Source organism: Naegleria gruberi (genome assembly GCF_000004985.1).
Source record: "Naegleria gruberi genomic scaffold NAEGRscaffold_36, whole genome shotgun sequence".
Taxonomy (NCBI): Eukaryota; Heterolobosea; class Eutetramitea; order Acrasida; family Naegleriidae; genus Naegleria; species Naegleria gruberi.
The window spans coordinates 336,049-349,989 of record NW_003163291.1 but is presented as its reverse complement, the minus strand read 5'-3'; the positions used below and the strand labels follow the sequence as shown (position 1 = coordinate 349,989).

General features: G+C 34.4%; 5 protein-coding genes across 5 annotated transcripts; 3 read left to right on the top strand and 2 right to left on the bottom strand.

Moving 5' to 3' along the window:
* Positions 1–120: 120 nt before the first annotated feature.
* On the top strand, positions 121–951 carry NAEGRDRAFT_69822 (uncharacterized protein; the record flags this gene model as incomplete). Its single annotated transcript, XM_002675107.1, has 1 exon — positions 121–951. One exon carries the CDS (start codon positions 121–123, stop codon positions 949–951), a length of 831 nt encoding a protein of 276 aa, XP_002675153.1.
* Positions 952–1,178: 227 nt separating this feature from the next.
* On the top strand, positions 1,179–2,531 carry NAEGRDRAFT_69821 (uncharacterized protein; the record flags this gene model as incomplete). The annotated part of the gene is made up of 1 exon (XM_002675106.1): positions 1,179–2,531. One exon carries the CDS (start codon positions 1,179–1,181, stop codon positions 2,529–2,531), a length of 1,353 nt encoding a protein of 450 aa, XP_002675152.1.
* An 813-nt stretch (positions 2,532–3,344) lies between these two features.
* Positions 3,345–5,027, bottom strand: NAEGRDRAFT_69820 (uncharacterized protein; the record flags this gene model as incomplete). Its single annotated transcript, XM_002675027.1, has 1 exon — positions 3,345–5,027. The coding sequence occupies one exon, from the start codon at positions 5,025–5,027 to the stop codon at positions 3,345–3,347; it is 1,683 nt and encodes a 560-aa protein (XP_002675073.1).
* Positions 5,028–6,149: 1,122 nt separating this feature from the next.
* NAEGRDRAFT_50565 (uncharacterized protein) lies at positions 6,150–8,000 on the bottom strand (the record flags this gene model as incomplete). The annotated part of the gene is made up of 1 exon (XM_002675026.1): positions 6,150–8,000. The coding sequence occupies one exon, from the start codon at positions 7,998–8,000 to the stop codon at positions 6,150–6,152; it is 1,851 nt and encodes a 616-aa protein (XP_002675072.1).
* A 382-nt stretch (positions 8,001–8,382) lies between these two features.
* On the top strand, positions 8,383–13,495 carry NAEGRDRAFT_69818 (uncharacterized protein; the record flags this gene model as incomplete). Its single annotated transcript, XM_002675105.1, has 5 exons — positions 8,383–8,466; positions 8,562–9,045; positions 9,170–9,567; positions 10,093–10,710; positions 10,781–13,495. The coding sequence occupies 5 exons, from the start codon at positions 8,383–8,385 to the stop codon at positions 13,493–13,495; spliced, it is 4,299 nt and encodes a 1,432-aa protein (XP_002675151.1).
* Positions 13,496–13,941: the final 446 nt, after the last annotated feature.

The following is a 13,941-nucleotide window of genomic DNA, read 5'->3' as shown; positions in this document are numbered from 1 at the left end:
GCTGGCTGGAATGATCACTCAGCAACACCCGAGAAGGATATTAAATGTATTTGTAAGACAGAGTATGATCAACTTGGAATTTTAAGTGAACAAGTAAAGGATAGAGTCTTTTATTTAAACATGGAAAAACTTTCCGAATCAGCATCTGTTTTTAAACAATTATTTAATGATGATATTGCTACGAGTAGGAGGGAGGATATTTCCAAAGTGATGGCACTATCACCGGATAAGAAGGAAATTACCTTCTTTTTGCCATCCTTCATTGTCATTACATTTCTACAATTAATTTATGGAGTTTCATTGACGAGAGATTTATCAATGACTGATTTTAGGATTATTCTCACATTGCTCACACTATTTGAGTGTTCCCCAAAAGTGAAGAGTAGAATATTGGATTGCATTCACGATGATTATTTGAATGTGAATATGTGGCCATTCATTGTGCAAAATTTCTCAGAGAATCTCGCAAAGGATCACGAAGATTATTCCAAGATTGATAATTTGAGGAAATACATTGTGGAAAGTCAGGAAGATTCATTCTCTCCTGAAATAATTAGTGGATGGGATTTAAATTTCATGATCAATGAATTTTTACCAAACATGGCATCTGAATTGTCGTCAGGAATTTTCTATCAAGCCATTCACGATTGGTGTAAGATTAAATTTGCAACTATTGATTCGGCTGATAAAGTTGTGGGAGAAAATGCAAGTCAACTGAGAAAATTCCTCAAACATTTGATTGAGATTGATCAAAAGGGAGACAAAAAGCAAGCAAACACTCCAACTCCAGCAACAAATACCGCCAATGCTAAATCGAATACTTACTTTGCCATACCGAAAGTATTTTCCAATTTCCTTACAAGAATTGAGGATGAAAAGATTGTTTCTCCAAATTTGTTATTCAAAATTTATGAAATTATTTTAAAACATGTGGAGGACAATGCTGAGTAAAGTTGATTCTCTACCTCTTGAATAATATTATTGTAAAAATATATTTAAATATTAAATAGTATTTAAAGTAACAACAAAATATTAAAAAAAAATAGCAACAAGCCAAAACCTGTTGCTCTTCTGAATCATCAATTCATTGTACAAAATATATAAATCATCCATTCCTTCTTCATCATTTAAATACTTTAACTATTTAACTATTTAACTAATATTTAACTAATTAGAAAATGTCCTCACCCACTCCTGCCTACGGAAGAAAGAAGAAATCCACCAATCAAACTATCGAAGAAGATCCCGACTCTATTAAAATCTTCAACCAACTAAAAACTACAAACTCTTCCTATCAGCAAATATTGAATAGAGTTTCAACATTACACCAATCGCCATTTACCTGGGCAAGGAATTTGGGAAATGTTGATTATTGTACAGCTATAGAGCCTTCCTGTGATGCTAATTATTCATCAGAGGCTTCTTGTATTTCATGTTCATCACAATTAATTAATAATAATAATATGATGACGATGATGAATACTACATCATCATCAATAGGTGGAAATTCATCGGATTTTATAAACAGTTGTATTGAAAGATTGGAGAAGGGAATTCCTTTGAGAGAAATTGAAATTAAACAATTATGTATCAAGGCACAGGAAGTTTTGATGAATGAAAGTAATATTGTGAGAGTTTCATCTCCTGTTACAGTTGTTGGAGACATTCACGGTCAATTTTGGGATGTAATTGAAATGTTTAGAGTTGGAGGACCTTTACCGAATACTAATTACTTGTTTTTGGGAGATTATGTGGATAGAGGAAAACACTCTGTATTGACAATGAGTTTACTGCTGTGTTATAAATTAAAGTGGCCACAAAGGATTACTCTATTGAGAGGTAATCATGAAACTAGAGGAATTTCTAGAACTTATGGTTTTTATAAGGAATGTATGGAATATTATGGAAGTCCAAATACTTGGAATTATTTTACTGATCTTTTTGATTATTTAACAGTGGCTGCATTGGTGGATGAAAAGATTTTCTGTGTACATGGTGGACTTTCTCCTGCAATTACCTCTCTGGATCAGATAAGAGTTTTGGATAGATTTGGAGAACCTGGAATGGAGGGTCCACTTGTGGATTTATTGTGGTCTGATCCAGATCCAGATCGTGAAGGATTCGGAACTAATAATTCAAGAGGGGCTGGCTATTTATTCGGAGGTGATATTGTTAAAAAGTTCCTCCATTTCAATAGTGCCATTCACATGTGCAGAGCTCACCAATTGTGTGATGCTGGCTATCGATTACTCTTCGATGATAGACTCAGTACAGTGTGGAGCGCACCAAATTACTGTTATCGATGTGGTAATAAGGCATCAGTTCTGGAAATTGACCAGGAATTGAACATGTTTTTCAATATATTTGAAGATGCTCCTTCACACGCAAGAGAATGCACTGTGGATAGTAAACTCCACAAGAGTACAATGAAACTCATCAAGCCAAAGAATGGCAATGGAGATTTCAAAGTGGCAACCTCTATCAATGGTGGTGATGAGTCCAGTTTTGATGTTTCTCAATATTTCCTTTAAGAAACTTGTAAATAATACTAACCAACACCCAACTTTTTCGCAATGTGAAATAACAATTTATTCAAAGTAGGAATAAAGATTACAAAACAAATCAAAAAAAATGTTTAGAATTGGTTCAAGGTGTTTCACATCAGCTGTTGTGAAAAATTATCACATTAAAAAGAATTTATTTTACTCTCATCATTTAATTATTAATAATTCTTGTTCTAATAATGCAAAGAAATATTCTTCATCATCATCAACATCGGAACAACAAGAAAAGAGAAGAAAGGAATTTTTGGCAGTTCAAAAATTAGGACAACTCTCATCAAAGGCCATAACTAATCAAAAACTTGGAAGATTCGAGGAAGCTATTAAAGTTTATCAGGAAATTGTGGAAATGAAACCAGATTCAATTTTTGCAATGCTTCAAATTGGATATATTCTTGCATTTGAATTGAATAGAAAATTGGAAGCCATTCCACACTTGGAGCACGTTATTGAATTAACTAAAATTCCAGAAGTTTACACAACTGCAGAAGAAATGGATGATTTAATTATTAATGCTGTTGAATTTCAACCAAAGGCAAATTATTTCCTTGCCAAACTTTATAGAGAACTAGCAATGGAATCATCTGATTTGAATGCAAGAAGAGAATCTTTGGAAAAGGCCAAGAATGCCATTGAAAAGAGTCTTATCATGCTCCATGAAAACAGAGACAATATGGAAATTCAACCAGAAGCTATTTTGCCATTTGAAAATTTACTTGAAGAAATTGTAAATCTGTCCAAACCTCAACAATAAAATAGTGTGGTGTTGAATCAATCTTGTATTTACAAAGTTAAAAGTTTACAACAAGAAGGATGAACCTCTACAAGTATTGGACTATAATCAACAGCCTCTCCATCCACAACAACAAACGATCCAGTATCAATTGGTGTAAGCATGAATGCCTTCACTTTCGACAAATCAACACACTTTTCAAAAATATGATCTCCCTTCTCTGCTGCCAAAAAGATATTGAGGAAATCTCCTCTTGAAATGTCATCCTTCACATAGACCAAATCAATGTAACCATCATGATGGTGAGCCATTGGTGAGGCAATGAAATCAAAGGAAATGTGTGAAATATTGGCGGCCAGGAACATGCAAAATCTGTCCTCAATTTCTTTGACTTCCAAGTGAGAATTGGTGGAATCCTCAGTGATATTTGGTTCCTTTTCAGAACAATATTCTGGAGCCAATTTCTTAAATTCCTCATGGAAATATTGTTCCAAGAGTGGACAACTTAGTTGACCCTTTTCATTTTCCTTTCCTTGTAAAAATTCAATACTACTCTCTGTATAGGATGAATACCTTTGTTCATTCTCTCGAATGTTTTTCAGAGATTTTACACGTTTCAATTCTTGAGATTGTTGAACATATTTAAGCTTTCCTCTGTATGCCTTCTTGTTCATAATTTGTTTGATAGCTCCGACCGTGTTTCTGGCTGCACCCAGCCATCTCATATTTTCAGTGCCAATATCCACATCTGCAATAGCACTCCAAGTAATACTCAGGAATGAGATGTATCTCTTATTGGCCTCTTGAAAACAGGATAAAAGATCCATAGGTTGATGGAACCCTCTGGCGATAATAAAGGCGGCCATTTCAGGAACTGCTGGCTTTCCACTTTTAACTTGAGATCCAGAAAATACAGCCAAAGCATTGGAAGTTCCTCCTGGAATATGACCAATCCTGACACGATCAAATACATTCTTCCAATCCTTTCTCTTTCCAATTCCGTTGATTATTTCATAAATAATACCATCTCCTCCCATTCCACAAATATCTGTATATTCCAAAATCTTATCAGAGGTAGAACAAAACTCAAATGCATGATCTGCCCTCTCTGTAATAATTGCATCATATGAAAGATGAGCAACATCAAGCATTGGCTTGATTTGTTTCTCAAAAATCTTGGTTCCAGTCTTCTTTCCACTGAATGGATTAATAAAAAGCAAAACTCTACGATTTCCAAATGATTTAGATCCCGACATGATTAAATTAGTTTTAAAAGCATTCGATCTAATACTATCAACCCACTCTGCACATTCTTCATTCCCCAAAGCCTCAAATTCATAAACAATCTTCTTACAATCCTTTGCCCTAAATGTAAACACAACAAACACAAGAGGTTGATCCGTTTTCTTATGAACAGCAAATATAGATTCCATTTCAATCGTCAAGAGAGGCACCAAATTGTCGTTGCTCTTCTTTCCCTCCAAATTTCGCAATATCAGAAAATCACCATTCAACTCTGCTTTGAATTTCTTATTTCGATATCGGAGGTTGGAATCTAATGTAATTGGCTTGAATCCAATGAGGTTCTGATCATTATTATTAAGAGAATAATTATCAATGGCGGTTAATTGTTTTTGCTGTTCGGAATGTTGTTGATCTTCAACAGCTACAACTCCCGAATCATTGTCATTCACAACGAGTGTGATTTCTTCTTCTGCTGCTTGTTGAGTCATTTTTTTTAACGGAGTTTTTAAATGAAATCCGTCATTATGATTTGGATAATATTAAATGTCAATATATTTAAATGTTAAATATATTATTAAAGTTTTTTGTAATAATTTCTGCAAATATTTAAAAAAATGATGAACAACTACTTGCATGATGATTGTGTTGGTGAAGTATTTTCGTTTCTTCCACTTGCTGATTTACTTCTCGGAGCATCACTCGTTTGCAAGAATTGGTTCTTCATTACTGAGAATTTACCGAACAACACTTGGACAATTCAAATTCGATACTTTCTAGAACAAACTGCTCATCACTATGAAGAACTTTATTCAAAATCGAGGCAAGAAAATTTAAATTTTGAACAGAATTCTAAAAAGGTGATGCTCACAAATTTCAAGAAGGGAATGAGAATATGTTATAAAAAGAGAGCCAAACAATTGAGAAGAAAAGCACAGAGAAATGGATTGCAACATGTTGCAACATCGAGTAGGGAGATATTGATACGAATTATTGCTCATGAATGGTATTATTTATTTCAAAACTTTTGTAATAGATTTGATGAGTTAAAGTATGGTTTGACTAGTGAGGATGTTAAGGAAATTCTGATTTGTAGGAATTTGAGTTATAAGCCTCAATTTAAAGATGCAGAAGTATGTATGAGGAGCTTTATGGAAAGTTTTGTTAAAAAATCTCAAACCTATTCGAAAGAAGTTTCAAGAGTGTTGGAAAGTGAACGTGCCATAGAATTTCAAAGAGGACTTTTGGAAAAGGTTAAATTTGATCAAGAATGTATAGAGATTTTAATGAAAAATCCAACGTTTCAAGTACGTGGATATCTAATCCAAAACATGAATCCAAAAACAGTTAGTTGTGAATTGTTTCGAGAAATGATGAAACGTCTCAAATTACCCATGTACACGAATTTAGCAAGATTATTCAATGAAAGGATTGATTTCTTACAGATAGCAATTGAGGAAGTGTCTAGTAGGTCAGATAGGGGATTATATTCTCTTCTTACTTGGTCCACATTATCTTATGAAACATTATCGCAAATTGAAAGTCCTCAACTCAAAGATTACCTAAAGATTCGCTACCATTAAAGTGAAAGTTCGTGTTCTATTGTTTAAAAGTTAATCTTTAGATTCTTGAGCTGAAGGAATGACAATGCTAGCAGTATCTAGACCATAAAAATCAGCCAAAGCCATACACATATTCTTTCCAAGATTGCAATAATTTTCCATTGTGAAGGGGCTCATTTTCGTTGATTCTGCACTGGATTTGTAACTAAAGAAAGAAACCTCCAAGGTGTAGCAATACTTTGCAACATTGAGAACCTCTCCCAATACTCTTCTACTTGCACCGAGTTTGGATGGATCTTTACATCGTTTAGTGTCACTCATAGAAAATTCTTTAGCTCTATAATCTAAAAGTTTTGGGAATCTGAGTTGATCCGAATCCATTGTGGAACTGTTTGGTTTGTTTCCATAATTTACATACATGAAACCATTGTTTGCAGCTGAGTGAGAGTGTAGATCCATAAAGAAATCGATTTGATAATTTGGATCGTTTCTCAATTCGAGCAAGTACTTTCTCACATGATAAATAGTTGGTTGACTCCACTCTTGAGGACTCAGCCAATGTCTATTAAGATCGAATCCCATACTACAGGTTCTGTAATTTCCAATTGCGACACCATCAGGATTTAACATTGGAACAATTTTGAAAATTAGCTTTTCTCTCAACTGTACAGCAACAGGATGGTTGGAACATATAAAACTGATAAATCCATGACAAACAAAGCTGGCAGGAGTTTCTCCTGGATGGACTCTTGAGGTGATAAAGACAATCTTTTTCTTCTTGATGGTAGTATCAGCCAGAAGAGATGGGCTGGCAATTGTCAAAATGTCACACCTCCTGTTTTGGGCTGTTTTACAGAGCTCTGATCTATGAAAATAATTGAAGTTCTTGGATTCAATAACGAAAAGGAATTTTTGCAACTCGGTATAAGTATAAGGATAGCAATAGGAAAAGTAATATTCATCTTCATCTCTATCAAAGACAAAAACAAATGATAACAAATTGGGTGCTGTTGCAATATTGGCATATTTTGCAGGTTTTCTGTAATAGTAAACTTGTTTTTCAGGAATTCTCTCCCACTTGGGTCTGCTAGTACTTGACACAAGTGGTGTCATTCCTTGTCTGTAGAGTGATTTGTTCTTACTCAAATTTGTAATTGTAAACAAGACTTTTTGATTTTTCAAAACATTTGATACTTTGAAATAATACCACATCCTCTTTCCTGGATTGTAAGTATCTCCTCTCACATAAAGATCATACTCATTCTCATCGACACGAATTACCTTCTCCAAGTTTCCACTCTCAAAAGATGAATCAAATAATAAATTTCCCTTATATGTTGGTCTGTTGAGTACCTGTTGCTGTTGTTGCTGTAAATCGATAGGCATTGGAGGTGTTGGGTTCTTAAGAACTGCTGTTGTACTTCTCGGTGATTTCAATTTGATATCTGGAATACTACTATTAACATTATACATTTGGGATGTGATTGAATTAAAATCGTCAATGGAATTCATCAGTGACGATGTCTCCCTTGTTGGAACTTTTGGTCTACTACTTGTCAATGATGACCTCAGAAAGGAATCCTCACTCACCGATGTATGTAAAACAACATCAGGCGATTCATCATCAATAATGTTTGTGACTGAGGCAATCCTCCTTGAAGTTAATGGAGCTTGAATAGAGTCATTCAATGAGGCTCTTGTATTCAATCCTGAACATAATTCCGATTCATCACCCGAACTACTACTTGCCAAATCATCTTGATAATTATTCTTTTGATTATCGCCACCTCCTCCACCATATTGAAGAAAATCCTCATCATTTTGTGCCAAGCTACTAGTACTCGATGAAATAGTGGGTATTGATGTAAGGCTCAAGTTTGAGGAAGAAGGTGGGAGATTCATTTTTTTTCTAATGCTTTAAGAAATAGTACTGATTATTTGGCGCTCTTTTTTCAGTATACACCCAAATATCAAAGGTTTTTATCTTTGGATTCAAAATGTGCCAAAAAAGAATGTTTCATTTGGTGAATAAAATCTACTCTATCAGTTAGGGGAATCACTTTTTCAATCAAGTTACATCAGTACAACCTCGGTGGAGGTCAAATGATTAATCATCAGGTTAGAGTTTTTAAAGTGCACAGATTACAAACAACAAGCAAATGTCGAAGGAAGAACAAGTGCATCTTTCGCTCAGGAAGCAAACTTGGTGTGTTATCAAACATCATTTTGGTTTAGATAATTTTTTTTTAAAAAATATAAAATATTTTCCTATTTCTTCAATGAAATGAAAACGAGCAAAGACGACAAGGGATTTCTAATGGAATGCTTGAATTTAAGTTGGAATAGATTATCAGAAGTTTTAGATTATGTTTAGAGAAAAGCTACTGCTACCTATTCATTCCAAGTTACTCCATCTCCCTCCACTCGTTCTGCACTCAAATGGCCATTCGCAGATTACAATAGAATTTACCAATTGGAAAGAATGCAATCTATGTTCCTGCCAATATTCGTAACATTGATAGTGGTACTATAATTCTACCAGATGAAGATGTGCTCATTATGAATTCTAGTTATCCACTCACTCCAATTTACTATTCGACAGGTTCTTGGAATGGAGGAAATGCACGTTGTGATATTGTGAATCCACCAAAGGTTTTGGCCACTGTTCCATTTCCAAGTGATCTTGTGTTGCCATCTAGTTTGGCTAATTATGCTGCTGCCATATTGATGCAAGATGGACAGACATTGGTACAGACACAACCATTGTGTCATTGTACAAATAGTACTGCCACATCAAATGTAACCTCCATGACCAATATTATCAAGGTTAATTTATATGGAGATGGAAGACTTGGATCTCATGGAGGATCTGGATTGTCATCTATTGGAGGAGCTCTTCGATTGGGAGAGTTAATTCCAGATGCTAATGGAACAGTTCATCCAGTACGTCATGCCTTAAAAGCTGATTTATGGGCAGCCAAAAATTATTTTAGAAAGGATCTCTACTCGCTCTCAATAGTAATATTGATATTTATTCTATGGGACACTTCAAAATTATGGAGTCTATCTAGTGGATGACACCTTTTGGAATGCAATCAATATTGGTACTGAAATATCAGCTGAGGGAAGCTATAATGATCAGTTTGAAAAAGCATATGGTCTAAAATTTGGATCACGTGGTAATCAGTGGGCACTCGATGTGAAATTATTGTTTTCAAATATTTCAGTTGTTGATAATTGGAATATGGGAATGTGGCAACAAGTAGCTGCATCCAATGGTTCAATGGGTTCTGGTGGTGGAACTCCTCTTATGAGCTGGGCTCCACAATTTTACAATGGAACATCAAACCCAAAAACTTCAATTTCACCACCATTCAGAAATGTATCTATAAGAAATAGTTCAATGGAAAATGGAGAATTGACTCTTCAAGCATTTGGTCATCAAATCATTGTGTTTATGATTTGTTTCGTATTAATATTTTTATAAACTTACTTTTGGTATCTTTTCACACAACTAATCAACCATAACACCCAACAAGAACTTTACAACTGTTCAAGAACGGGTTCTTTGGTGTATTTAGGATCTTGAAATCTTACGAATTATCCTGAGGTTATTCTTCAAATAAATATGATTCCTCACTTCATGATATGAGGAGGGATTGATATCATGATTATTTGGAAGTATTATTCAAATTTTGGATACTATCTGTATTGAAATCAGGTTGAAAGAGTCAAATCTTTAACACTATATATAAAATATGCTTGTAGCCAATTGTTTTGACCTCAAACACACATCAGATTTTATTAATAAAATAAATTTCGAGTAAAATTTATCCGCGGTTTTTATAAAAAATGTTCGGAAGCTTTGCGTCGTAGCCTTAATTTTCAAAGAAGAAAACAAGCCTTGCTTTTAAAAGCCTTCTACAAGTAACTATTTGTACAACACTACAACTTGTATATTTCACTACAATGATCAAAATTAAAAAAGAAATAGAACAGCATGATGTTCAACTACAAGACAATTTCTGGATCATCCACAACAACAAGCCTTCCGAGTAGTCTACTTTCATCATCAATGGCTGCTTCCTCTCATCATTTACATAATCCTCTCTCCATCCTATCTTCATTACCATCTACCATAGGAGGAACAACATCAATCCATAACAATGTAACTAGTGCTTTTCCTATTGGACAACAAGCAACACAACAAGCAATTTGTCTTGAATGTGCCTTGGCATTCCTGTTTGATAAGAGCCAATTATCGTTGAGGAAGATTAAACTATTAGATGTGTTGAAGCAACTTCTTTGTCCTTCTTCCTCGGCCATGATTATATCTTCACTAGCCTCTGGGATGAATCCTAAAATCAATTCAATGGTCAATGATTTGGATCATGTAGGTCCTTTGTTACTTTCCACTTGTTTGAAAGCTATCCTTCCTGCTTCATCATCACTCGTGTTGGACAATAGTCAAGGAGGCTTGAAGACTAAATCAGCATACCAAGCATCATCATTGGGAGAGAACAACATACTTGAAGAGGTTATTCGCTTATGGTTGGAAATTGTTCCAACTGATAAGTTACTTTCCAGAGATTTTCCTCTAATTGTGCAAGTGGTAAGTTTGCTTTAAACTCTATATTCTAAACTTCAATATTCGAATCCACCTGGATGTGATGTTCTTTTAGATGTGTGGAATAAGTGAAGAACAACAACAATTTGGTGATGTTTGTGCCAACTTTCTCTGTTTATTAGTTGACAAGATTTGTAGAAGTCTTCAATCTGAAGATTGTTGGAATGTAGTGAACATACCTGTGGAAGCCTTCTCTTCACTGCTCATCATCCTCATCAACAACTTTACTTCCAATCAGCTATCATTCAACAAGACGGAAAATGAACAAAAGTCTGATGTTCTATTCATCATATTGAAATTATGCCAAATTATTCAACTACACAGTGATTGTACTCGAATTGCACATGGTGTGTGGAACAACAAATCCAATGAGACATTCATTGACACTGTTCTTGCTTGTTTGTTGAAGGCTGAGGATGAAGATCTTCATATTAATGCTTTGGCTGTTTTGCATTGTCTTGTTAGGTTTGACAGGGAGGCTCTTGATGTACTCTCCATCATTGACTACCAAAGATTAATTAATGCTCTCATATCAGTGATTCTCTCTCCAAACATTTCCATACAAATTATTTGCAACCAACTCATACTGGAATGCTCAACAAAAAGTCAAGATGCCAGAGTTCAATTTTTAAATTCAGATATTAGTGACTTTCTTTTTGAAGCTCTTAACAAGGATGCTACTGGAGAAATAAGCCCATCAATTTTAGCCATATTTCACTCCCTTTTGGTTTCTGGAAACAATTTGGTTGGTACTAATTTTTTGCATAATTTCCAAGAGTTAGGTATTACAGCATTGTTAAAGATTTTTCCATCCAAAGTTGAAACTATTGACCACTTGAATTTGTCAAATAATATTCTGAGCATATTTTACATGTACTATTTGAATAGTGTAGAATTTGGCCTTACTACCCAGAAAGACTTTCAAAATAATTTCAATTCATTGTGCGAACAGATCAGTATCACAATAATTAATTTTCCTAGTGATGTTGTAAAGGAGATGGTTACAACAATTGGCTTGAATTTCAAGACTCTCTGTGAGATTTGCTATATGTTCATACAACAATCTACACTCGATACGAGTAAACTGGTACACCATTTAACAGTATTATTTAGCACTATTTTGAAAAATGGAGTTTTGGATGAAGTTGAAGAGGGACTTGCTACTTTTATGATTTGTGCTATTGGGCTTGGAAGATTGAGTGAATTTCAACAATCAGATTTGTTATCAAGAATTGATGAGCTCATTCTTGAGCATGTTAATATCTCTGAGAGTCTTCATGAAAGATTTTTGAGAACATGTCACGACTATTTCTATCAAAGACTTGTTCAACAAAAAAGGGCCAGTATTCTTGATTATCTATTGCAAAAGAAATTTGTATCATTATCTATTAATTCATCCTGTGAAATGACACTTGCTCACAAACAGCTATTAGTCCTAGTATTGCACTCTAGTGATTTATTGGATTCACCTGTAGAGAGCTCCATATTGGATCAGATTGATTTTTCTCCAACTAGCATTGTTGGTATGTTACGAAGTGATCTTTGTGCATTAGGAATTGCTCTTTTACATTACACCCTTTTTAATAATGAAATTATTACACCACTGAATACATTATTGTCCACTATTTCAACAATGATTCTTGATAAGAGCCTTAGTAATTTGAGCACTCTTTCCAGGCTCAGACTTTCCGAACTCTTTGTTGGTCTTTCCTTACATTATTCTTTCGGCACAATTCCCTCCACAATATCTAACTTGGTTCTGGGTTGGTATCTGGAGTGTATGAAGTTGACAAATTTTTCCTTCAAGGAGAGAACCTCACTCTTTGTAAAATGGGCTTCTCAACAGGAGAGCACAACAAGTGGTATTACACGTACCTTATTATCTGGTCTTATCAACATGCAATCACATAGCCAAGAGTCGTATTTGCTTGGTATTTTAAAGGATGCCAGAGTGGATCTTGTACCAACTCTAGTTTCACTCTTTATGGAAAATTCAACATCGAAAAATTCAACTACCCAATTCTTGAGAATACTGAGCGAATACTTCACAACAGAAGCACTGGTTCATGAGAAGGACTCTACACTTGTCATTCAGAAAATAATAGAACCTACTTTGAGTAATATTTATATTTCACTCAAGAAGGGATGTAACACCAACCTTACATCAACTCTTGATGAGATTACTAAATGCACTAGCATCATATTGGATTTCTCGAGAAGTGTTGTTTATCTCTCAACTATTTTTAATCACTATTCTAAAATATTTCATTCTCTTTCAGACCTAAAGCTAGATTTGAAGACTATTGGCCTCACTATGAATATACTAACGAAAATTATCTACTTGATAAGATCAGCAGATGATAATGGCATTTCTTTACAGAGACTCTCTAGCTTTCAAGTCAAATCCAACTTGACAAGGTCACTTCAATCCATAGAGAAATTACTCACTTTATTTGATTCAGAGAATATTGCAAGTGGTTTTATTATTAGCATCTTTCAACTCATAACAGCCTTGCTTCGTAGTATGGTGGGATCAAGCGAAGAGAATTCCCAAATTTGTGAAACATTGTTGAAATTTACCATTCAATATTTGAATAATGATTCTCCACTTTTAAGAATTCTTTCAACATGTACATTCCACACAATATTGTCAACAAGTAGCAAGATTGATCATTCGAAAGTTTGGAGTTTTACCTTGGCTTATTCATTACTGAATAATATTTTAAGTGTAAGTACAATCATATCTTCAGTGTCGACTAATATTTTTTGATACCTATGTATAGAATGAAGATTTATTGGCACTTTATTCTGTAAAATCTCTTTACTTGTTGGAAATTAAGAGGAATATGTCAGAATCAATACTTGCTCAGAGTATGTGGAACGAATTTATTGTTTCTTCCATTATGAATGATATAAGAAATGAGGAAACTTTTCGGCCATCCTTTGTTGTTTACATGTGTTCAATAATGTGGGCATGTCCTCCTTTATTTCATCAATTATTTGAAACGTATTTCAAGAGAGATTTCTTTAGAAAGTTAATTGACTCTGCCAACTCTTCTTGTGTTAATGAGTGGAAGGCCTTGATTGAAACATTATTGTCCCATCCAACTATTTCTGTCGAGGACAAACTATTCATAGCCAATCACAGTTATGAATCATGCACAAAGATAAAGGATACAATCTTTGAATCACATGTTCCTGGAGAGACGTGCATAA